Here is a 25,556-nt window from a genome sequence, read left to right as displayed (position 1 = left end):
CCACACGCCAGGCAAACATAGAACAGGAACTGCCCCCCTTCTCCCTGTGCCCACCCCCAGGAGCCCCAGCTTCCTTGGGAAAACCTCCTCCTGGCCCCTCGCTGGGACAGGAGACAAAAAGCAAAGAGGCAGCTGTTAGCACAGTCACTTTATTGCATCTAGGACACATCAGAGTCCAGATCACCGCCAGCTCCAGCCCCACTGAACTCCTCCTTCCATACCTCTTGGCCTTTGTACAGGTTTTTCCCTCTGCCGGGAAGGTCCTTCCTGAATCTGCAAACTCCTACTCACCCTTCCCAACCCAAGACCCTGAGGGTCCCAGGCTACACTGATTATTCGCTCCTCAGTGCTTCCCCTGACAGTTCATTCCATTATTAAAGTCTTCATCATCTCGTATGGATCCACGGGGCCCAGTCGGTGGTGTACCTCTGAGCAGAGGCCTAGGAAACACATACTGGATAACTGAATCGTGAACAAGGGAACCAGGAGAGAGGCTGGGAACAGGATGGGTGGGACACGGAGGCCAGAGCTACACCATTGGGGCTCACCATCTAGGGCAGTGACTGAAGAGGTGTGGGGCACTGGATGGGATCCATTTCCACCTGGCACAATCTTCTACCTTTGGGGGCTCCCTGGAGCTCCAAACCTCCAGGCTGGGGTTCAAGGCACAGTAAGCTCCTGCACACACTTGGGGCCCGCCCCTTCCCTATCCACCCAGGAAACCTGGGTAAGGGGGCTGCTGAGGCCTCCCCTACCTCTCAGCTCAAATCGGACTGGCCTTAATCCCACCTTCACCCCCTCTCAGGTAATCTGGAAGCCCCAAACCAGGGTCCTGGCCCTAACTGACCCCCCCATCCTTATCCTAGTGAAAGGCAGTGTGGGGAGGCAAACCAGGGTGGCCCACATCTTTCTCTCTTCCCCTCTCCTAGGGCAGGGAACTGGGGCAGGCCCAGGAGTGGACTCCAGCAGTTCCTGGCCAATCCCCAAATCCAAGGACTGGCCAGTGCCGCCTGTGGCAGCTGAGGTGTGCGCAGAGAGTCACCGCGGGCCAGACACAAACAACTTTACCAGGACTTGTTCCCATCTGGAGCCAAGCCTGGACCCCTGGACCTCCACTATACCTCCCTCCCTATCAGATGCCACCCCCCTTCACTGGGTCTTCCGATCGAGTTTGCGCCGTACCAGCTGGCTCAGGAGGAACGCAGTGAGGAAACTGCTGCCCATGGTGAGCAGGAAGAGGCCGGAGAAGTTGTGGGGCCAGCGGGTGTGCAGAGGCTCATAGATGGGCCGGCGGGCCTCATAGTCCAGCGCCACGGCCTCCAGCTGAGCCAGCGTGCACAGCACCAAGAACACATGGAAGACCTGGTGGCCTTGCCCGAAGACATGGCAGCTGCCAGGGAACCAGCGCTCAGGCTCGAAGGCTGAGAAGAAAGCGGCAGCCAGCAGGAAGAAGAGCACCTGGCACTTGTGGTAGAGAAGAGCCGGGTCGTCTGTGGCAGGGTCGGAGACCAGGATGCGGTGCACCACGGGGCTGATGTCCAGGGCGTAGGCCAGTGCCGAGGGCACCTCCTGGAAAGTGCGGCCCAGCAGGCCGGGCTTTTGGGTGTACTTGCTATAGCAGGAGCCAGTGCAGGAGAGCCAGGCAAGAAAGGCAGCCATGGGCAGGAAAATGCTGTGCACCCGGGCATGCCAGGCGGGCTCGATGGCGTAGTGGAAGTGCACCAGGGCACTGCCATACTGGTACACGGCCACACCCACGTAGTCCAGGAAGAAGAAGCTGTAATGCCAGAACTCAGACTTGGCCTGCAGGAGGTGAGCCAAGGCACTGAAGGAGAGGTAGGTGAAGGAGGTGAAGATAATGATGAAGAGAGGCAGGGCGTGCGGGTCTCCCCAGAAGTCCACGGTCCCCGCGAAGATGGCCAGCCGCAGCAGCAGCACCAGGGCCGCCAGCAGGTGGGTCCAGACGTTCACGGCCTCGTTGTGCTGCTGGAACAGAGTGCGGAAGTAGAAGCGCCAGGTCTGATGCAGCGGCCGGTAGCCCACATAGATGTATGGCTTCCAGAAGAGGGGCGGCACCTCGGCTCGGTCCACCGTGAAGACAGTATCTGGCTGCACAGATGACTGAGGCTCCTGGTGGACCTGCCGCAAACTGGGCAGGAGGTGGCTGAGCTTCTGGGCCACCAACGTGGCCATGGCTGTGGGTCAGACAAGGAGCTGGAAGAGAGGCGAGAGCAAAGTCAGGAGGCTGGGGTGCTCAGCCTGTCACCCACGTGAGCAGCAGCTGGGAAGCCCTGATGCCAGGTCTTATTCCCTCCTCCCGTCCCCTTATCCCTACACCGAATTTAAGAGGAGAGGAGTCATCCTAAGGGAGAGCTTCATTCTGACTCACGATTGTTCTGCTGTCTGATGTATACCGAGTGACTAGAACAGTGTCTGGTACATAATAGGTGCTCAATAAATGTTTGAGGAATGCATTACTTAAGGAGGCTCAGTATCTCAGCCATTTCCTTTCCAGTCCAGGCTCCACACAGCAGCTCCCACTGTTCTCTCCTGTGTTCATGCTGCCATCAGTGTTCACCTGGTGGTGACAATGACCTTGCTAAGAGACCCACTGCCTCTACCTCTAGCCCCTTCAGAGCAGCCTGGGTCTCTCACTGACCCTCCATTACCCTACATGATTTGGTCCCTGTTACCTTTTCCAACCTTATTGCTCAACCACAATGCACTTCACATCCAGCCACAGCCTTACCAAACACCTGGGCCTGCTGTTTCTCATGTCTGCAGCTTGGCACAAGCTATTCCCTCCCCCTGAGACACTTTCCTCCTCTTGCATATCAGGCAAACTCCTACTCATCCCTCAAAACCCATTTCTTCTGTGATACTTTCCCTGGCCCTCTGAACCTCCTGTGATGACTCCTCTACTTGAGTGCCTACCATCAGATACCCATCCTGTGACCATTATATCACTTGTCATGGGCATTAACATTGTTAATGTAAGCTCATTGAGGATAGGCGGTTTGTCTCATTATTTTGGGAACCCCTTGGGCTTAGCAGGTAGCTGGTGCTCAATGTTTGTTGAATGAAAGAACAACATAACAGCATCCTGACAACACTTCATACCCTTCAAGACCCAACTCAGAATGCCTCTTTCTTCCTGAAAGTCCCCGGTAACAACTGATCCTATAAAAACAACCCTTTCACTCAGCCATACCCCCCACTCAAGTTGCCCCCTCCAGCCCTTCCACACCCACCCATGGTTGCTAATTGCAAATAAATCAAATCTAACCCCTTACCCAAGGATTCAAGACCGCAGGACCTGCTCCCACCCTCATTTCCCACATAACCCAATGTCACATCCTGTACCAACTTCCTTTCCCTCCAGTGACATCCTTGAAGGCCAATACAAGCTGCCATTTCCAGGGGACCTCCTTACTGCCTCCTTAGCTTCCCCTGTGGGAAACTGATAATGGCTTATACAATTTAGCATTTAAAATAGATTCATTCATTCATTCATTCATTCATTCAACAAACACTTACTGAGCCCCTTCTCTGCGTCAGGTCCTGTGCTGGATCCAGGGGAGGGCAGAGTGGAAGGGGATTTGATCCCTGTCCTCAGGAACTTCATGGTACAACAGAGGTTACAGAGAGGAAAACAAATCATAGCAAATGCTTACACTGCACTTGCTGTGTGCCAGACACTGTTTGAAGCATTCTATGTGTAACTGACTCATTTAAGCGTCAGAACACCCTGTGAAGTATCATTATTCCCATTCTTCAGATAATAAACTGAGGCACAGAGAAGTTAAGTACATGCCCACCCACCTAGCTAGAAAGCAGCAGAGACACGATCTGAACTCAGTTAGGATCTTAACCACCATCCTAAACTGCCCTTTGCAAGACGAGGTAGCAAATGCTATTAATCATTTCATAATTATATACTATTTGTCTGATACCAGTTGCTTCATTCGGCCTTATCATTATTCACTGTGTCATTCATTAAATCAAACATCTATTGAAAAGCTGGCACCTGCCAGTCAACTCCCCTCCCTCAACCTCCCTCCAACAAGCTGATTGGACTCAGCATCCAGGTATTCTGTTCAGTGTTCACCAGATATTTACTGCAACTACCTTTGCACCAGTCACTGTAAGAGACAAGGAGATCCAGGCAGGATAAAGCACTGTGTTCTCTGCCACCAGCACTGGATCGCCCCGTCCCGAGGCCACCCAATTATCACACATGGTCCAAGTAAATGCAGAGGGCTTGATAGGCAAAGGCCACAGCCCGATTTGCATCCCTAAGCTCGTCCTGCATTACATTCTGAGGTCATCTCTGGGGTCTGGCCTTTCCTAGTCCAGGGAGGAGGCGGGAGCTAAGTCATCACAGCACCGCCCGAGGGGCGCCCCGACATGATACTTGTCCTTTCTGTTCCCAGACACTTGTCCTTTCTGTTCTCAGACAGCCGGGCACAGGGCAGGTTAAGAAGCAGACCGTGCTGATGGACTAATTAATGGAGCCACTTCCATCCAGAGCACGAGACCCCTGGCCCGCCTTGCTGTTGGGGAGCCAGCACTGGATTTCTTCTCCTCCCTGACAGACTGGGCTTCAGCCTCAACAATCTGACCTCCGCCCTGGTCTACAACTTTGTCTTCCCATCTCAGGACCTCGGGGAGCCAGAAAAGGCCTCTGGAAGCATCTCGTGCAGCTCCCTTGTTTTACATCGAGGACACAGGAAGGCCTTCCTCAGAACTGCCCAGTCCAGCAAGGTTTCCATTGCACCAGGAGGGCAAAGACCAGGGAATGACGACATGCGATGGTGGCCTGGTTCCTGAGTCCCTGTGATCTAAGTCCAGTCCAATGCTCCACATCCCACTCTTTGAACTTTCTATGGCATAACAGCATGTTAAAGGCTCTGAGAAGTCCTGCAGCAAAGAAACCTGCCTCTCTTTGTTGAACCTACATTTGCCAACCTTACGTAGCCAAGGATGCCTTTTCCTGTTACATATTATAAAGCCAGCTCAAACGTAATAAGTGTTTACTCTATGCTCACTCTTTACAATCTGATTGCAATTAATTCTCATCACTAGCTTGTGAGATAGGTATTATTATGCCCATTTTGTTTGTTGAGGACAGTGAAATTCAGAGAGATTAAGAGCTCATTACCCAAGGTCAGAGAAGGAGAGAGAGAGGTGGGGCCAGGATTTGAACCCAGCTCTCTGACTGCAGAGACTGGACCTCTTAGCCACTCTGCTACAGCCCTGCCTCCTGTCACACCTATCTGCACCCACAGAACTACTTTGGAAAATACTGGTCTCTAGGGCCAGCCCAGTGGTGCAGCAGTTAAGTTCTCAGGTTCCGCTTCTCGGGAGCCTGGGGTTCGCTGGTTGGGGTGCAGACATGGCACCGCTTGGCACACCATGCTGTGGTAGGCATCCCACATATAAAGTAGAGGAAGATGGGCATGGATGTTAGCTCAGAGCCAGTCTTCCTCAGCAAAAAAGAGGAGGACTGGCAGTAGTTAGCTCAGGGCTAATCTTCCTCAAAAAAAAAAAAAAAAGAAAAGAAAAGAAAAGAAAATACTGGTTGAAAGCAGGTACCCAAGTCTTTTCCCATAAATTATTTCCTTAGGTTTCTAGCAACGGATTCACATCCAGAGACCTCAGTCTCCCCCAGTTATCACTACCCACTCGCTCTGCACCAGGGAAGGCCTGGCTCACTACCCCATCAGGGGGGTGATAGCTCACTCACAGCCCCCTCTCCCTCCCCCAGCACAACAGGCCCTAAGCACAGAACCCAGAGGCCACATACTGAGATAACAGGGATCCTGCCGCCCTATCTCCTTTAGACCTCAGCCAGAGGCCCCATTCCATCTGAATAGGTCTACTTTCAGAAATAGTTCCCCTCTCCAGATTCCATGGAAAGGGGCCCTGGATCCAGGGGAAATGAGCAGGGGTCCAGCATGAGCTGGAAGGGTGAGGGTGGGGATCCAGACAGCACCCTCAGGGCATCCTCTGCGTAGTCTGCCCACCAGGCTGCTGGGATCTGCCGGTTCCAGGCATCCCACTCCAGCCCAGGACACCTCCACGGCCCCCTCCAAGCCTCCCATACTGCGCTAGTTACCTAGGGGTTTCTCTCAAGCCTGGGGGCTGATGATTTCCGCTGTAGGATGGGACAAATTTGCCAGAGGCCAAGTACTGAGTGGCACTTCCACAGGTGAGGGTCACCAGGCGTGGGACTTCCAGGGACTGTCTTGTGTGATGTCACCACCAGAGGGTGGGGCTAAAGACAACCTTCACCCCTCTACCCTCCCCCCATCACCACTCCCACATCGGTCAAATCCAGGCTAAACTCTGCCCTCCGGGCCAGGCCTTAGCTGCAGAAAGAAGCCCACGGTTAAGCTCTGCGTGAAACATCTGGGGAAAGTGAGGGCTAGCTGAAAAGCTGTGACTTACCCAAGATCACACGGCAAGGCAGGCAAAGCTGGGCTGAGACCAGGTGTCCAGGGCCTGGTTGAGGGATGTCAGGCAAACTTGACTGGCTTCTGTCTGCTCCTCACCGGGAATCAGAGTGGAAGGAAGCCAGGAAGAGAGGAGAAAAGACACATAAAGGCTCGTGAAGGAGATGGACTTCAGATTCAGACAAACCAGGTCTGACTCCTGATTCCATAACATATTAGCTGTGTGATCTAAGACAAGTGACTCCCCTTCCCTTATCCTTAGCTCCCTCATGGGAATTATTATCTACCTCATAGACTGCTGCAAAGATAAAATTCATTAGAAGAAAGTGTTAGCACAGTTTCAAGACTCAATAAACAATTGCTATTATTATTTATTAATAGCAGTAGTAACTAATTACTACTAAGAATAGTAGTATTTAAAATATCTCCAGGGCCAAGCCCGGTGGTGCAGCAGTTAAATGCACACATTCTGCTTCGGTGGCCCGGGGTTCACCAGTTCAGATCCTGGGTGCAGACATGACACCACTTGGGAAGCCATGCTGTGGTAGGCGTCCCACATATAAAGTAGAGGAAGATGGGCATGGATGTTAGCTCAGGGCCAGTCTTCCTCAGCAAAAAGAGGAGGACTGGCAGCAGATGTTAGCTCAGGGCTAATCTTCCTCAATCAATCAATCAATCAATCAATCAATAAAAAATATCTCCAGCCTGAGATTTCCTCGGGGTTCTCTAAAAAACTCATTCCTCTTTTAGCCCTCAATAGCTGGGTCCACTGGATTGGGGGGCCTTAGAAAGTTATCTGTGTTTCTTTAAACATTTACCTTTCTCTGAGGGTGCATTTAGGGACCAGGGGAATTTGGCGGGAGTTTGGACTTCTAGAGACACTGACTTTATTTAATACTTAAAGTGTTCTCAGCAAAGACCATTCAGAGTAACCTTTCTGGATTCACAGAGCCCTGAAGATTTGCACTTGCCCCCAGACCCAACAGAGGTAGACGGGAAGTGAAACCCCCAGGGACAAGGGTCCCAGCCCTAGCAGTCCCAGCAGCCGGCAGAAGGGAAAAGTGGGTGGCCCGCCCTGGCAGTTAATCTGACAGGCACATGGGGCACGTGGCCAGGCCGGGGCATGTCCTGCAGGTTTGGAAGGCTTCCAGGTTGTCTGAAGTTTAGAACTGAGATCTCCAGGCTCCAAGTCCGGCTTCCTCCATCAGCCTGAGCAGCTCCGTCCTCCTCTCCCCTCGCAGCTCCCCAGCCCTCCCAGCTCACATTCCCCTTTTCCTGAACTCAAGGTCAACCTCCTCACCTCCCTCCTCAACCAAGGCTGGCCACCCCTAGTTCCTCCTGGTCTCCACCTGATACACACTGTCAGAGTCCCCTAATCCCTCTGGGGGCAAAAATAGCAGACCAGGTTGGGAGGATGGGGTAGGAAATGGGCTATGGAGGGGACAGCCACGGGGTAGACCCATGCCATAGTTTTACTCTGCGCTCACTATATGCCAGGCACATGGCTGCAAAGCTGGGGCGCACGGTGAATGAAGCAGGCAGGCTCCCTGCCCTGACGGAGCTCACCCACACAATGAAAAGCCCACGGGCCTAGGGAAATCCAGACCAGAGGGAAGGCGCCCAGGTAGTGACCATGGAGCACTGGAGAGAGCTGCGGCTCCAAGGAAGGGTGTCTACCACTCACCTCGGGCCCATCTTTCAAGAGAAGCCAGGTCCCCATTTTTATGTGAGAATGGGATTTCAGGTCTGGAACTTACCAGCTGTGTGACTTTGCTAAAATCCTTTAACCTCTCTGAGCCTGTTTCTTCACTTACAATCGAAGGATAATAATAGCCACCTTTTGGGCTCTTGTGAGAGTCAAAGTCACGGATGCTAGGCGTTGGCTCTGGCACAGCACTGGCTCCACTGTTTTTGTTGGCTTCTAGTCCTGGCTCAGCCACTCAGTCCCTGTGTGACCTTGGACAAGTCCCTTCTGCTCTCGGCCCTGTTTCTCCACCTGTCAAAGGAGAGAGTGAATTCACCAGTGACTTCAAAGGGCCCTTCCTGGCCTACTATGTGCCAGGTGCTGGAGCCTCAGCAGCAAATAAAGCAGTTAAAACACTGCCCTTAGAGAATTAACAGCCCAGCTATTTAATAGCTAAAGGGAACACCTAAGGGTTTTAACACCCTGCCCTATTGGAACTCCTAACTCCTAACTCCCTATTGGAACTCCTAACTCCTAAGTATCATTGAGTTATAATTCCACTTCCTCTTCTGCCTCCTTTCTGACATGCAAAATATTCATTGTTGTTTCTCTGGCCCCAACTGTTCAGCACACTCCCTTAAAGAGAGCTTTATCTTGCCATGGAAGGCAAAGTTTAACCCCATTGGATAAAAATGATAAGGCCAGGCCAGTGTTAACCACCGGCTGTCAGAGGTAAACTCTCCTGAAGGGTCCTGATAAGGACAGCACAGTCGGGCAGAGCCTGAAATGTTACTAACTAGACCAGGCACTGCGGGCAGTAACTTACAGCGGCTTGCTGTTTACCAATGACTTTCACACACATTTCACCTCTCCCCCCCAGCAACTCTTTGAACCTGCAACTAAGCCGGTGTCACAGCCGCGAGGGCAGGATGGCAGAGCACACGGGTCTGACTCCAAAATCAGTGCTCCTGCCCTCCATCTGCTGTATTCAGCTCCCAGGTGCCCAGTGGGCGGCCACAGATGATACAAGCAAAGTTTTCATCTCTGGCTGGCTACTCGCTGTCTCCACAAGTGGGTCACCTCCCTCACTGCAAACCAATTCCCCAACTCGGCCCAACGTGTTTAAAGAAAAAGTCCTTCCATGTCTTCCAAAACTGAACAGGAACCACTTGTGGTTTTTTGTAACTGCACTTTGGGCCTCCATTTGTCCTGAAAAGTGTGATCAGCACGAGATAACTCTTACAGGAATTCTTTCGTGGAGATCAGACTCACAAATGCTGTGAGGACAGGGAAGAACCTGGAGAAAAGCAGGCCCAGAGAGGTTAGGGGAGCTGGCTACAGTCACCCAGCACAGGAGGCAATAAAGGGAGCTGAGATTCACCATTGACCAGCAAGGAGACCAGCAAGCAGAACTAGCAAGTTCGCTGGGCAGGAGAACTGAAGCTGGAGAGGGGCGGCCTCTCACCAAGGAGCCCAGAGGTGGCACAAGGCCCATGCCTGGAGGCTGAGCTCCTCTCCCATAGGAGCTAAAACATGGAGTCCTGGGCCATGTACTCAGGGGTAGCCAGGCTCTGAGAATCCATCAGACTCTCAGACTTCTCAGCCTTGGCCTGACCTGGCCCCATCCTCCCACCAGGCCTGCGTTGGGCGAGGGGGGGGGGGGCATGACCCAGGGAAACCTCTGGGGGTCCTCAAAGCCTGTGGGCTTGAGGAAAGTGCTGTGGGGCTCCTTCCCCTTCCCTCACTGAGTGAGGGGAACCCCCATGCTCTCCTGACACGAAGGGAGCTTTCCTCATCCCCACGGGGCTAGGCTCCTTTGGAGCAAGTGCCCTCCTGGACCCCAGCAGCGCTGTTCCCACTGTTTCCGGTTTCCCAGCTGGGAGCCCCTCACATCACCCAGTTCCAGGTACTCACACTCCTTTTTGCCCCCAGAGTCTCCCCAGATTCCTCCTCCAGTCCTGCCTAGCTTCCTGCAGGACTCCGAGGCCCTCCCAGGCCAGCCCGGTCCTCTGCCGCTCGCTCACAGACGTCCTCCCCCTCCGGCTCTGCCTCCCTGCCTCCTCCGGCCTCCTCCACTCCTCCCGGAGATGCTCCCGCTCTGCGCCTCCTTCCTGCTCCCACTCCCTCGCGGCGGCGCCCCCTCCAGCTGGTCCCCTGGCGTCCTCCCACTCTTGACCGGAGGTGCGCCCTCTCCGGCGACAGAGGCCTGCCGGGGCTCCCTCCCGCCTGCTCACGCGACCGGCCCCCGCCCAGCCCAGCCCAGCCTTGAGCCGCCCGCAGCCCCCCACGCGCCCCCCGCCCGGTACCTGCGGCCGAGCAGCGCTGGGCGCGGGGCGGGCGGCGAGCGCACGGATAAAGGCGCGGCGGCTCCGCCCCGAGCCCGGGGGAGGGCCGGGGGGCGGCGGGCGGCGGCGCTCACTCCGGGCTCGGGGCTGGCCTTGCGCAAGCTTCCTCTCCCACGCCGCGTCCGCGGGTTGCACGGGGGCGAGAGGGGTCACCCCCACCCGGATGATGGAGTCTTGGGAGGGCCTGGGGTCATCGTGCAGATGGGGACACGGAGGCCCAGAGAGCAGAAATGGTTGCGCAAGTCCGGCGGTGGCGCTGCGGAGGCTGCGGCTCAGCGGCCTCCGCTTCCGGCTGACTTGAACCTCGGCTCCCGAGGCCGGGCGGCTGCCGGTCGGGGCACGTCGTAGCAGGAGCGGGAGAAGGTTCCCAGCGAGAGCCCGCGGCCCGGTCCCGAAGCCACGCAGACCCACACAGTCCACCCTCACTAGGCGGCTTCTGGTGGAGATACAACCGACCTTCCCATCTTCATCGCTCCGCCTGCGGAGCTCCAGCCCACCTCTGTGCCCCCGTCTTATTCAAGTTCCCACCCAAAGACCTCTCAGGTAGCTTCCCCTGAAGCCCAAGGCTCACTGTTTGGACCTCTATTAAAACACTCGCTTTCAGGGGCCAGCCCAGTGGCATAGTGGTTAAGGTTGCGCTCCTCTTGCCCGGGGTGCACAAGTTTGGATCCTGGGTGCAGACCTACACACCGCTCATCAAGCCGTATGTGGCGGCATCCCACATACAAACTAGAGGAAGATTGGTACAGATGTTAGCCCAGCGACGATCTTCCTCACCACACGCACACACACACAAACCCCACTTTCTTCTCCCTAGTGTAACGTCTCCCCCGGGAGTGGGGCTGAGGAATCCCCGCACATAGTAGACCCCCAGTACATACTGAACCAACAAAAGCAGGGGTTGTCCTCTCCTCTGGTGTGCTAAGACCTGGCCCAGGCGGCATGGGGAGACACCCCTCCCCTGTCTTGGGAGTATGCAGCCTGATGGATGAAGAGCTGAGAGGAGACTGTGGGGGAAGGACCCTGCTCTGCCCTCAGGGAGCTTTGAGTCCATTCAGAGAGACAGTTGTGGCCGTGATGGCAGGATCCAAGTCCTGGCACTATCTCTAACTCACCCTGTGACCTTGGGCAAGCCTCCTTGTTCTCTCTGGGCCTCGGTTTTATTACCTGTAAAATGCAGATAAGCATAATACCAACCTGTCAGCATTGTTCGGAGGATTAAATAAAACGTTTGGTATGAAGGTTCTTTGTCAGCTGCAAGATACTAGAGGAACATATTTTTCTTTATTATAACCAAATGCATATAATCATAATGTAATAGGATGAAATAGGTCTTAGCTTCAACGGGTTCAGACAAACCCTTAAAAATTAGTTAAATCTCCCTTACCCACATGGATAGGAAAAGTGACACAGAAAATCCAATCATTTAGAAGAGATAGGGTATAGGAAATGAAAACAAGGAAGGACATTATGGAGATTATGTTCTACGTGATGGGGTATAGTCTATCATAGTGAATAAAAACTTGTAAGGTGATTTGGCTTCAGCTTCCATTTTTGGAACACCTTGTCTTGTTTTTAAAGCCATAGCTTATAAAACTCTTGCTGTGCGCAGAGCCATGTGCTACACTGTTGTCATGATTATCGCCTTTGATCTAGACAACCCTATTAACCCATTTTACAAATTGGTGAGCTGAGGCTCAGAAAGGGGACTCAGGACTGTTATATTATCTCATTTGGCCTCATGCATTCCTGCCAGGTGGTGTGTTGCCCTGCATTTTATGGATAGAAAAACTGAGGCCGAGAGGGGAGAAAGGATGTGTACCAGGTCATATAGCTCTGGGTGTATTCAGGCTCTGGGAAGTGGACCTGGAGGTATGCTTGGGGGAGAAAAGTCACTTAACCATGAAACTTGACCGTGGATAGTTGACAGCTGAATGACAAAAATAATGAAAATAAGAATAGGGGTCACTGATGAACCAGTTGCCATGTGCCAGGCTCATGCAAAGCCCCTTTGTGCACTGTAGGCCCATGATGGGGTTTTGTCATGATCTCAGTTTGTGGATGAGGTAACAGGCTTGGGAGAATGCTACTTGCCCAGGGCCACTCAGTTGGTAGCAGGCCCAGATGAAAGCCTGGCTCTCACCTGCTACCCAGTACTGTTCTCAAAGAGTGAAGCTGGGGAGCCTGGACACTTCCTTCCCTGCCCTGCGCTGCTCTGGGTCCTTTTCCCAGCCCAGGCATCATGAGAGCAGCCCCAGGGGGCAGCTGAGGACACCTCCCTTCCCTGCCCTCCTCCAACTCAGGCCAGCTGGGTAAGGCCTGATGACCCTACTGCTCCAGGATCGCAGAGCCCTGTACTCCTTTGAGTCCAGAACCTTGGAAGGGAGACCTATCTGGGAACCTGTGCATCATGCAGCTGCCCTCCCAGGTGCCAGGCTCGGCTCTAGAAGCACAGGGTCTCCAGGGAGGCTGGATTCCTGGGAAGGCCTAAGTCAAGTCCCTGAAAGGAGTCAAAAGGCTCCAGAGGTCAGGCTGTGAGCCGGGAGACCATCAGGAAGGGTTTCAGTGGACCAAAGTAAGAGAAAGGACCAGTGTGTGGTGCCTGAGCTGTCCTGAACCCCTTCTTGTCCTTTCGCCAAAACAAGACCATCTATTCATTGGAGGCAGCAAAGCAGTGCGGCACGTGGCTGTATTCTGCCTGGGTTCACGTCTTAGCTCTGTTGCTCACCAGCTGTGTTACCCAGGGCAAGTTCTGTAACCTCTCTGGACATTTATTTATCTCCTCAACTCTAAAACTGGTTAAAAATGCTCACCATACAGGGTTGGCATGAGGAGTAAATGAAAGAATACATGTATGCTCACGCACCTGGCATCTAGTAACTGTGCAATAAATAACCAACTATTTATCTCAATTCTTTACTCTCTCCCTATGCCAATAAGTGAGAAAAATAAAGGCTTGCTGTAAGCCCCCAAATTGTGAGGTAGCCTGTTACGCAGCATTATTGAAGCAATTCCTAGCTCATACACATAGCAAAGCCAGGGTGCAAACCCAGGTTGTTGCACTCAAGACCACAATCTCGACCGTGCATGGTTCAGCGGGGGCACAGTGCAGGAGGGACTGAGTTCCTACAGAGGCTCCCTGCCTCAAGGCCACGTGGGGTGAGTCCTACAGAATGAGGAATTCACCAAGCCATGAGGAGGGGAAAGAACTTTCCAGGCAGAGGGAACAGCATGTGCAAAGATGCAGAGGTGTGAGAGGTGGGGTAAGTTTGGGGAATAAACCATCATGTTCTGGGGCCGGAGTGTAGGAGACCCGTTGGCAGCAGATAACATTAGAAAGGTAGGGAGAGGCTGGAATGTGGAGAGCCCGCCAAGGGAGGGCTTTCTCCTGGGGGCACTGCGGAGACTGGAGTTAGAGAGGAGACAGGGTTTGCTTTGGAGAGAGCTGGGTGGGATGGGGTAGCTTTCCTCTCTGCAAGCCTAGTGAGGGGCCTTCAAGGAGCCCGGTCAGAGGCGTGGCAGGTGTCCCCTGGGACTCCGTGGCCTGGTATCTGACTCTTGCCTGAGAATCCCAAAGAGCTGGCTGCCTTCTCAGGTGAGCAGGCCACAGGTGCATGCTGCCCCTAGGCCAGAATTGGGCCACAGGGGAGAGTCAGCCGGAGTCAGCAGCAGTGGACTCAACCCAGGAAGGTCTCCTAAAGGGGCCACGAGGCCTCAGCAGAAGAGGCTGGAGGTGTCCTGGGATGTCCTAGGATTAGGATGGGCGTCCTAAGCAACTGGCTCATAGAGATGCTTTGCTCTCGGCAAAGGATCTGCCGATGGGAGGCCCCGCAGTGACTGTCCCCAGTGTGGCAAACGCAAGAGGGAGCCAAGTCACACCTTCTTCGCCCACCCCAGATTTCAGCCTCAGTAGGGGTGGCCAGCACTGACCCCAGCCCCATCCCGAGTGCCCACCAGGCCTCTTCCACTTTCTGGCCTCTGAGCTCCCTCGGAAGCTGTAGCACAGCCCGCTAGCTTAGGTGCAAGAAGTACAGGTAGGCGACACACTGGAAACAGCCCTCACCCAATGGTGCGTGGAAGCCGTTGGAGAAAGCCACAGGCTCCTGCCCAGAAGCAGCCGGCTCTGGGAGGCACTCTGCCTGCGGGGCAGGCTTCCCGGAGGCCAGGCTCCCTCGCCTACAGCAGCGTCTGCCCGACACCTCCTCCTCCCTGCTCTGCCTCCTTCCTTGTCTCACTCTCCCCACGCCCTCCCTTCTGCTTCCTGGGGTCACCTCCCAAACAAACTCCTTGCTCCTATCTCTGTCTCAGGCTCTGATCTGGGCGGAAAGCAGACCAAGACTTCCAGGAAAGCACTCCCCACCCCCACAAGAAAAAGAATTATCTTGAAGCCCCTGCCAAGCCTGGAAAGCATGAACTCTAGCTCAAGAGAGTAGGTTGCTTAAGTCAGACCTTTCCTGACCCTGTAACGTTTCCTCCAGGCTGGGGGTGGAGGGGGGTGGGGGGCAGAGGCTCAAAGGGCAGAAAGAGAGAAGAAGCTGACCACGTGTTCTTTTCCCTGTCCAGACTCCAAGCTGCCAGCATGTTCCGACCTCTTGCCCTTTACACTTGATGCTCCTTCTGTGTGGAGCTCACTTTGCCCCAGAGAGGACCGTCGGCACAGTTTCTGGGGCCCTGTACAAAACGAAAATGCAGGCCTTTGTTCAAAAATTAAGAATTTCAGGATAGTGACAGCAGAACATTAAACCAAGGGTGGGACCTTTCCGAGCACAGGGCCCAGTGTGACTGCACACCTCCCACGGCCATCACGCTGGGCCTGGCTCCGATCAGCTGAATGTCTGGCCGCCCCCCTTCCTTCGGATCTCTGTTTAAATGTCACCTTATCGGAGAGGCTTTCCCTGATACCTATGTAAACTGGTACCTGACCTTCACCCACCCCGACACCCTACCAGGCCCCTCGAATTACCCTTCCCAGCCTCGTTTTCCTTCAGGGCCCTCAGCACCCCTGACACGCTGTCTGATTCTTCCTGCCAGAATGTAAGCTCCCAGAGGTCGTCAGTCCTGTCTAGTCACTGCTGTGTGCCCAGGACTGGAAGAGTTCTGACACGTCACAGGTGCTCAACAGAATTCATGAAAGGGAGGGGAGAAAAGGATGGAGGGAAGGAAGGAGGGAGGGAAGAGAGAGGGAAAGAAGACATCTTCACGGTGGAGCAGGCCTGGGCTAAGGGAGAGGAAGTCTCTGAAGCTGTGACTCTTACTCCCTCAAGTTAGTGAAACCATTTCTTTTCTTTTCTTTTCTTTTCTTTTTTTTTTTTTTTGTGAGGAAGATTAGCCCTGAGCTAACATCTGCTGTCAATCCTCTTTTTGCTGAGGAAGACTGGCCCTGAGCTAACATCCTTGCCCATCTTCCTCCACTCTATATGTGGGACATCTCCAGCATGACTTGCCAAGCAGTGCCATATCCGCACCTGGGATCTGAACCAGCGAACCCGGGGCTGCTGAAGCGGAACATGCGCACTTAACCACTGCGCCACCGGGCCAGCCCCACCGAAACCATTTCTGGAGTTCCAGTGATTGGAAACTTTTTTTTTAAATCTAAGAGTGTCTGGTGAAGTCAAGGGACCCGCTCTCGGTTTCAACCAAGGGACAAGAAGACCAAGCCCACTTAGGGTGTAACAGGCAGTGGGGGGAAGAGACAAAGCTGTTTTCTTTAGTACGACAGAGCCACAAGTCCCGCCTTGCTCAACATGCTGGCTCCACAAGCTTGTGTACGCCCCGGTTTATTTACACAACATAGCATACCAGTGGGTGTTCGATACCTTCCTTTTCTACTTAGCTGTTCTTGGAGATCATTGCTTGTCTGCACATAAAAGGCCTCTTCCTGCCTATTTATGGCTGAATAGTTTCCACTGTATGTATGGATCATAATTTGCTTAACTGACCTCCTATTTGTGGACATTTAAATTGTTTCCAGTCTTTTGCTTATAAACAATGCTGCAATGAATGACCTTTCTTTTGCCTGCATCATTTTGCCTGAGTGTAAGAATATTTGTAAGATGAAATCATACAAATAGAATTGTCGAGTCAAACGGGATTTTGATAGATACTACTAAATTGTGCTTCTTCGTGTTGGGCTGATTCATACCTTCTCAAGCAATGCGTAAAAGTATTTCCCTCCACGACTGCGTGTGGTATCAAATCTTTTGATCTTTGCCAATCTGCTAGGTGAAAATGGAATCTCAGTTTTCTTTTACTTCGAATGTCTCCTACTATGAGCGAGGCTGAATATCCATTAAAACACACTGTGATATTGCAATTTATTATAAGAAATATGTATTTGGTCTCTAACTGCTTCTGGCACAGAGCTCCTGAAATCTTTGCAATTTCTTAAGTGATAACAACACTAAGAGCGTCTCTTGTTCTGATATTTGTCTTTGATCCCATTCCTGACACAGGGTTCCTAAATCCCTTGTAATTTCCTAAGTGATAAGAGTACTAGGAGCATCTTTTGTCCTATTGAGGCAACTCTGAGTGGGATCCTGATGACTCCTGGGGCGGGGTGGGCTGGTCACCAGAAAGACCAAACCATGATTAGAAGCTAGGAATTTTCAGCTCCACGCACCCCCCGCTTCCCCCTCCATTTCTCCAGAGAGAGAAGTGAGGCTGGAAATGGAGTTAATAATTGATCATGCCTACATGAGGAGGCCTCCAGAAAATCCCAATAGCATGGGGTCTGGAGAGCTTCCAGGTGGATGAACACACCCACATACCAGGAGGGTGACACACTCCAACTCCACAGGGACAGCAGCTCCTGGGCTCGGGACCCTCCCAACATTGCCCTACGTATCTCTTCATCTGGCTGTTTGTATGCTTTATCATATCCTTCAAAAAGTTCTGTGAGCTGTTCTAGCAAGTTAACTGAACCTCCGATCATAGCTGCTTGGTCAGAAATACAGGAGATGACCTGGGCTTATGACCTGTGTCTGAAGGGGGTGGCAGTATTGTGGGACCGAGCGTTTAACCTGTGGAATCTGATGCTATCTCTGGGTAGATAGTGTCAGAATTGAGCTGAATTCTCAGACTTCCTGCTGGTGTCTAAGAATTGCTTGATGTGGTGTGGAAGGTCTCCCCCGGCCTAGAAACACGCATGTTGGAATTGGGTCCAGGAACCCAAAAGACACATTTACAAGACAAAGAATTCACCATAATCCCCACCTCTAACAATCTAGCTGGCTTTAATTTCCTCATTTCCTTAAGTTTACAGCCCATATTCCGACATTGTTTTTCATAGTTTTAATCAGAAAAGACAGAGAATTTAATGTTCTGCTCTTTAGTTCCATTCATTTTTTTCACCAAACATTTATCCACATAATAGTCAGGATGAGTTAGGTTATGCTGCAGTAACAAACGATGCCAATATCTAAGCAGCTTAAATCAGCCTGTAGTTCTTGCTCACTCTACATGTCAATTGGCTATAGAGTGGCATGTCCTTGTCATTCTCACTGCAGGGTCCAGTGTGATGGTGCAGCCAGCCACCTCCTCCAAGATTAAGAGTATGGTTAAGTTGCTCACTGACTTTTAAAGTTTCTGCTCAGGAGTGACGCATATCACATCCATTCACATTTTGTTGATGAAAGCAAGTCACTTGGCCACAACTAACTTGAAGGAGCAAGGAAGTGCAACAGGAGAAGAAAGAAATATTTGGTGGCCAGCACTAGTGGCTACCACACGGAGCATCTAGTCTGTGCCTGGCTCTCTGCTCGGTCCTGGGAAAAGGGAGATGAATTAGGTATTGTCCCTTCCCTCAGTCTTCTCTGTGGTCCAACATGATCAGAGTGCTCTTTCTGGGGAAACACATAACAATCACTTTTAATAGTTCCAAAATGTCCCATCAATAGAACAGACCATAATTTGCTCAATGATTTCTCAAATGCTGCGTATTCAGGATACTTTTATTTTTCTTTCTTTCTCTTTTTCTTTCAGTATTAAAATAACATTGCACATGGAAACAACCTAAGTGTTTATTGATGGATGAATGGACAAAGAAAATGTGGTGTATTTACATACAGTAGAATATTATTCAGCCACAAAAAAAGAACGAAATCTTTTCATTTGCAACAACAATGGATAGAACTTGAGGGGATTATACTAAGTGAAATAAGTCAGATAGAGAAAGATAAATATGGTATGATTTCACTTATATATGGAATTTAAAACAAAACAAAACAGGGCCAGCCTGGTGGCATAGCTGTTAAGTGCACATGTCCCACTTTGGTGGCCCGGGGTTCACTGGTTCAGATCCCGGGTGCAGACATGGCACCGCTTGGCAAGTCATGCTGTGGTAGGCAGCCCTCAAATAAAGTGGAGGGAGATGGGCATGGATGTTAGCTCAGGGCCAGTCTTCCTCAGCAAAAAAAAAAAAAAAAAAAGAGGAGGATTGACAGCAGGTGTTAGCTCAGGGTTAATCTTCCTCAAAAAAAAAACAACAAAAAACAAAAACAAAACAAAAAGACTGAGCTCACGCATACAGAGAACAGACTGTGGTTGTCAGAGGGAAAGAGTGGGGGGTGGGTAAAATGGCTGAAAGGAGTCAAAAGGCACAAACTTCCAGTTATAACATAAATAAGTCCTGGGGCTGTAATGTATGGCATGGTGACTATAGTTAATAATACTGTATGGCATATTTGAAAGTTACTAAGAGAGTAAATCTTAAAAGTTCTCATCAAAAAAAAACCATTTCAACTACTTACGGTGACAAATGTTAGCTAGACTTGTCATGGTGAACGTTTTACAATATACGCAAATATCAAATTATTATGTTGCACACCTGAAACTAAGGTAACGTTATATGTCAATTATACCCTAGTAAAAAATAAATAAATAAAATAACATTGCATACAATCACATCAAAGAGAAGTAAATATTGAGGAATAAAAATAGTGCAAGACTTGTACAAGGAGGTCTACAAAATATTGCTGAAAGCAATTTTAAAAGGTGTAAATATATGGAGAGAGAGTTTATCTTCGTGGATTGGAAGACTCCAGAATGTTAAAGGAGCAGTTCTCTCCAAATTGATCTATATATTCAATTCGATCCCTAACAAACTCCCAGGAGGTGTTTTTTGCAGAAATTGACAAGCTGACCCTAAAATTTATAAGAAAATGCAAAGGACCCAAAATAGGCAAAACGATTCTGAAAAAGGAGAACACTGAAAAAGGAGAACTCTGTACTAACCCAGAAATAAACCCTTATAACCCTTTATTTACCCAGAAATAAACGCTTACATTTATGATAAATTAACTAAAAAAAATGATAAGTCAAACTGAAAGAAAACATTTGCAAATATCACATATCTACTAAAGGACTTGTATCTAGGATATGTAAAGAACTCTCACAATTCAATAAAAAGATAAATAAACTTTAAAATGGGCAATGAATTTGAATAGATATTTCACCAAAGAGGATGTATGAATGGCCAACAAGCACATGAGAAGACGGTCAGGATCCTTAGTCATTGTAGGAATGCAACTCAAAACCACAGTAAGTTACCACTTTATACCCACTAGGATGGCTATAATTAAAAAGAAAAGAAATAGGGGCCGGCCCCATGGCGGAGCAGTTAGGTTCGCACGCTCTGCTTTGGTGGCCTGGGGTTACCGGTTCAGATCCCAGGTGCGGACCTAGCACCGCTCATCCAGCCATGCTGAGGTGGCATCCCGCATAGAGGAGCTAGAAGGACCTTCAACTAGGAGATACAGCTATGTACTGGGGGGCGTTCAGGAGAAAAAAAAAAAGAGGAAGATTGGCAACAGATGTTAGCCCAGGGCCAATCTTCCAAAAGAAAAAAAGGAAAGAAATCACAAGTGTCAGGGATGTGAAGTAACTGGAACGCTCATACATTGCCTCTGGGAATGTAAAAATGGTGCAGCCACTGTGGAAAACAATTTGGCAGTTCCTCAAAGAATCAAACATAGACTTTTCGTATCACCCAGCAATTCCACTCCTGTGAATCTACCCAAGAGAGTTGAAAAGTGTGTCCACCCAAGACTTATATACAATGTTCCAAGGAGCATTATCCATAACGGCCCCAAAAGTGAAACAGCCCAAACGTCTTACCAATGATGAAAAGGTAAGCAACATGTGGTACCGTGTATCCATGCAATATCATATGGTTTGGCCATAAAAAAGAACAAGGTACTGACACACGCTGCAACATAGAAGAGCCTCAGAAACATGGTGTTGAGGGAAAGAAGCCAGGTGCAAGACACGCGTGCTGCACAATTGCATTGATCTGAAATGTCCAGAAAAGGCAAATCTGTAAGAACAGAAAACAGATTAGTGGTTGCCAGAGCTGGGGGTGGGAATAGGCCTGAGACATCTCTCTGGGATGATTGAATCATCCGAGTCAGAATCTAATTCTAAAATTAGATTGTGGTGATGGTTGCACAACTCTGTAAACTCACTGAGTCATTGAATTACACACTTCAAAGAGGTAAATTTTATGGTATATAAATTATGTCTCAATAAAACTGTTAAAAATAACATTGCAGTCAACATCTTTTAAACAGCAAATTTAATATCATTTTTATTTCCTCACTATACAGAGGAGATCATTTTTCAGCTTGCCGCTTGATTTCAGATTCGCCTGCCTGGCTTCCTGAGGTCCTCCAGAGTTTGCTTCAGACTCTGGGCTCAGGACACATTTAATTTTCCTGCTTGGAACTGAGAGATCTCAGATCTTTCTACAGACTGGCACAGTCAGGCAAGGCTCTTTGAAAACAGAGGCATTTCACAGCTAGAGAAACTGAGGCTCAGAGAAATAAAGGGCCTGCTAAGGCCACACAGCGTTTGGCGTTTGGCAGCAGTCCCATCAATGTCTAGCCCAGACTGGCTTCATAAGACAAGTCCCAGGGGAACCAGTCATGGACCGAGCCGATTCGGCGTGGCACAGGTGGCCCCAGGACTCCTTCCAGCCAGAGCCCCTTTAACTTCTCTGGAGACTCTTGCTCCTGCTTGAGATGCTCCTGTAGCTTTTCCCTCTCAGGTGGACAAGCACAGTCTCACTTTCTAGGTCTCTTAAAAAGTATGGTCTGGTTTGCGATCAAAATTTTCGTGTCCTTTTCAGTCTAAAGTTTCTCCTTCCTGATAGCTCAGAGGATGAGATAGAGGTAGCAAATGTGTTCTTTGTCTGGTGTGGTTGCAACGGGGCATCGGTGCCTCTGGGCACAGCAGGTACCCAAATGCTGATTCTGTCCTCTTGGGGCACTTTTGTGGGTTCCCAAGAGAACTCCCCAGCAGGGACTGCACGTGGCACTCCCAGGAAAGGTGGTGGCACTCTCTAGCCAGTCCCATATGACCCCCACCCCTCCACTTCCGCACCCTCCTTTCACCTCTCTGCTGCAGTTGTCCTGCCCTGGGAGGAAGCCCCCTTGGGCAGGGTCCTTTTCGGAAGGCTCACAGCCACCTTCCTTCCTGAGGTTTTACTTCCTCCCCATGGAAACAGTCGCCATTCCCCACCACCTGGGCAAGAGCAGCCTGTTGCCAGAGGAACCGGTCACAAGCTGCTGGCCCTGTACAAATATTAGATAGTATCTTTGATCCTGATAACAAACTACAAGGTAGGCATTTTTCCCTCTGCTCCACCTCCCTTCACAGCTGAGTAAACTGAGACCCAGACACAGAAAGCAGAACTGGCTGGTACTAGAGTCCAAGTTTGCCTCACCTCAAAGCCCTTTTCTTGGGGCCCGCCCCACGGCCAAAAGGTTAAGTTCATGTGCTCTGCTTCCGCAGCCTGGGCTTCCCCAGTTCAGGTCCTGGGCGCGGACATACGCATCACTCATCAAGCCATGCTGTGGCAGCGTCCCACATAGAAGACCTGGAATGACTTACAACTAGGATACAGAACTATGTACCGGGGCTTTGGAGAGGAACGAAAAAAAAGGAAGATAGGCAACAGATGTTAGCTCAGGGCCAATCTTCCTCACCAAAAAAAAGCCCTTTTCTTTCTTCTACATCAAGGATCCTCTTGGTCAGACTGAGGTCATTAACAGCAAATATTTATCAACATCATTAACAACAAATATTTAGTGAGTTCCTGGCAGTGGTGAGGCAGATCAGAACAGGCAGTCTCGGCAGACCGGAGACCTGTTGGGCAAAGGGCAGGAGCAGGAAGGAGTTGGGATTGCCCAGCTGAGAACTGTCCTGGGGCCCAGGCCCAGGCATCCAGAAAGTAGATCCCGAGAAAGAATATCTGCAGCCTAGGGGCCAAGGAACAGGAGGTGGAGGTGCCATTTATCAAGGCTAAAACAGAGGTTTCGAAACTTTGCTACAAATGGAATCACCCAGACATCTTAAAAAAAAAACCCTGATGCCTGGACCACCCCCCCCCCCACCACCGCCCCTGCCAGACATTCTGATCTCATTGGTCTGGGGAGCAACCTGGGCATCAGGATTTTTAAACGAGTAGCAGAGTCTGTGGCCGGGACAGGGTGTGGGGAGGAGGGGCAGGCAGCTCTGGAGGTCTGACAGGAGGAAGTGGCAATGACATAGCCTCAGGCAGCCTGAGCTTCCAGGGCAGGAAGCCCAGGGCCCAGGGCACCAGGCTGGCCCAAAGTGGCACTTGGGAAAGATTGGCTGCAGGCCCGTGGGAGGGAAGGGTGGGCGGGACAGAAGGACGGGACGAGAAGAGAGGCAAAAGCCCAGACGGTGCCGTGGGTTTGAGTCCATTGTCTGTCGCTAGCTTTTTCTGTGACCTGAGACACATCGCTTCCCCTCTCTGGGCCTCAGTTTCTCCATCTGGAAAAGGAGAGGATTGAATTTGATGATGGCTAAAGATCCTTCCGGCTCCAGGGTTGGAGGACACCCCAGGCTGGACCTCCTAGTGTGAGATAAGCCCGCATGGAGTTTCCGATCTGCAGATCTGCAAACAGACCCTGCACTCCAGTCTGGGCAGGGGGCAGGCACAGAGGTTCACGAGCACCCCTCGCCCCTCCCTGGCTCCCCGGCCACTCCATCATGCTGCCAGACACGGGTCATGGAAATTTCCTCTTAGGCCCTCTAGTCCAGCCCAGGGAATGTGGCTATCCTTCCAGCTTCAAGTGGAAATTTCCGCTCTCCCCCTGACAACTAGTGGGAGACACAGTGGAGCTGCAGACAGAGATCGTGGCATTGGGGTGGAGGGTGACTCCTGGTTACAGGCCACACAGGGTTCATCAGGGGGCCAGGCGTCCTCCTTCAAGAAGTATTTATGGGGCACCTCACCTACTGTGTGCTGGGCCCTATTCCAGGTGCCAGGGACGCAGGACAGAACAGGACAGGCTCAGTCTCCGGCCTCCGGAAGCATCTCTCCTAAAGGGGGGAAGAGAACACACATGAGTACTGCAGATAAACTGAGGCGTCGTAAGGAAAAGGGCGTGATGCTGGGGCAGGCAGGTGGGTTTTAGAGAGGGTGATCAGGGAAGGCCTTGCTGCGGGCGAGGTGACGTTTGTGTGCTTGTCAGGGGGAACAGCAAGTACAAAAGTCCTGAAGCAGGGCCATGGCTGTCATGTTGAGGACGCAGCGGGCAGAGGAGAAGGTGATGAGATCAGAGAGTTTCCTGCAGCGCCTTCCCAGGGTAAGGACTTTGGATTTTAGGCTTAGTGCCGTGGGGAGTCCACAGGACATTTCTGAGCAGAGAGGGGAGAGGATCTGACTACATTTTATTTATTTATTTACTTACTTATTTTACAACCCGAGGATGGTGTTCATTTCAGTATTGGGCAGATTTCTTCTCAAAAGCTGCTCCAGTTTCAGGAGGCCAGCGTAAGCGTATATATTTTGCCAGGATAAAGTTATACTTGTGAATGAACTCATGCAACAGACATTCTGCAGTTGCATCATTGGAGGCATTTGTAGCGGACAGTCAGAGGGCCTGACCCGTCCCCCTGCTGCTTGCTGATCCACATCTGCTGGAAGGCGGAGAGAGCAGCCTGCAAGGAAGCCACCGCTCCGGATTTTTAGTGCCTAAGGAGAAACTCTCTTCATTGGCCGTGATTTCTCCCTGCGTTCTGTTGGCCCCCCTGCAATGCTGTGTGGGCACACAGATCCTTTCAGAGGTCAATAGCACACTTCAGAACCGAGTTAAAAGTGGTTTCATGAATGTCACAGGACGCCAAGCCCAGGAACGAGGGCTGGAGGAGACGCTCTGGACATCTGGACCTCTCATGGCCAAGGACGACCTCCTGACCATCAGAAGCTCACAGCCCTTCTCCGGGGAGGAAGCGGAGGACACAGCGGGGGCCATCTCCTGCTCCAGGTCCAGGGTGATGCAGCAGAGCTTTCCCTCCGCGTCACACACCAGTCCCTCTCAGCTGTGGTAGCGAGGCTGTAACCTCTTTCCGTCAGGCTCTCCTCCAGGAGGTCATCTCCCAAGTCACGGTCAGTCAAGTCCAGAGGCCAGCGTAGGGGAGGGTGTCACCCTCACTGAGGGCAGGGTGTCACCCTCACTGATAGGCACTGTGAGGGCAACACTACTCCAGAGTCCACAACCACCTGGAGGAGGGCCCGACCCGGGCAGCAGCACGCCTGGAGGGTGTTGAGCTGGGCCGTCCTCTCCCTATTGCTCTTGGGGGTCAGTGGAACTTTGGTAAAGAGAAGAGGGTGTTCCTTGGGGCAACAGGAAGCTGGGGGTAGAGGGTGTGATGCCAGGTCTTTCTCCATGTCAGCCCAGTTCAATGAGGCGCTTCAGGCTCAGAACGTCGCTCTTGCTCTGAGCTCATCACCCATGTATCTGTCCTGTCCCACATTTCCCATGATGCTCTGGGGGCATCATTCCGCTAAAGCCAACTTTGCACATGCCAGAGCCATTGTAAACGCCGAGAGCAGCAATTTCTTCTTCCATTTTGATGTAGCTGAGGTGGCAAAGGGGTTGGGCAGAGCGCTGGGGTGGAGAACCCGACTTCAGAGGGTCACCGGGACTGTGTTAGAGAACACACTGTAGGGGCCAGGGCAGAAAGAGGGGGACTAGTGCAGAGGCTCCCGTAAAGATCCCAGCAAGTGACTAGTGGTCCAGGCAGGGGAGTCACAGGCCCAGGGAG

At 51.4% G+C, this 25,556-nt stretch overlaps 1 protein-coding gene and 1 long non-coding RNA gene across 6 annotated transcripts; both read right to left on the bottom strand.

The window, feature by feature from the left end:
- Positions 1 to 133: 133 nt before the first annotated feature.
- PAQR7 (progestin and adipoQ receptor family member 7) lies at positions 134 to 10,964 on the bottom strand. Of its 5 annotated transcripts, none has more exons than XM_070597545.1 (4): positions 10,446 to 10,964; positions 8,213 to 8,451; positions 6,451 to 6,546; positions 134 to 2,214 (listed from the first exon to the last, which is right to left on the bottom strand). In XM_070597545.1, exon 4 carries the CDS (start codon positions 2,191 to 2,193, stop codon positions 1,150 to 1,152), a length of 1,044 nt encoding a protein of 347 aa, XP_070453646.1. In that variant the 5' UTR covers positions 2,194 to 2,214; positions 6,451 to 6,546; positions 8,213 to 8,451; positions 10,446 to 10,964; the 3' UTR covers positions 134 to 1,149. The 5 variants fall into 5 exon arrangements, with proteins under 5 accessions (XP_070453646.1, XP_070453634.1, XP_070453650.1 ...); XM_070597533.1 differs by having other exon boundaries at positions 6,451 to 6,543; positions 10,446 to 10,790; XM_070597549.1 differs by lacking the exon at positions 10,446 to 10,964 and adding an exon at positions 10,054 to 10,371.
- Positions 10,965 to 17,699: 6,735 nt separating this feature from the next.
- LOC103556777 (uncharacterized) lies at positions 17,700 to 24,824 on the bottom strand. Its single transcript, XR_011533876.1, has 5 exons — positions 24,200 to 24,824; positions 23,742 to 23,828; positions 22,204 to 23,276; positions 20,598 to 20,796; positions 17,700 to 18,325 (listed from the first exon to the last, which is right to left on the bottom strand). It is a non-coding gene; the product is annotated as an uncharacterized lncRNA (long non-coding RNA).
- Positions 24,825 to 25,556: the final 732 nt, after the last annotated feature.

Source organism: Equus przewalskii, chromosome 2 (assembly GCF_037783145.1).
Source record: "Equus przewalskii isolate Varuska chromosome 2, EquPr2, whole genome shotgun sequence".
Lineage (NCBI taxonomy): Eukaryota > Metazoa > Chordata > Mammalia > Perissodactyla > Equidae > Equus > Equus przewalskii.
This window is presented reverse-complemented; position numbering and strand designations above follow the sequence as displayed.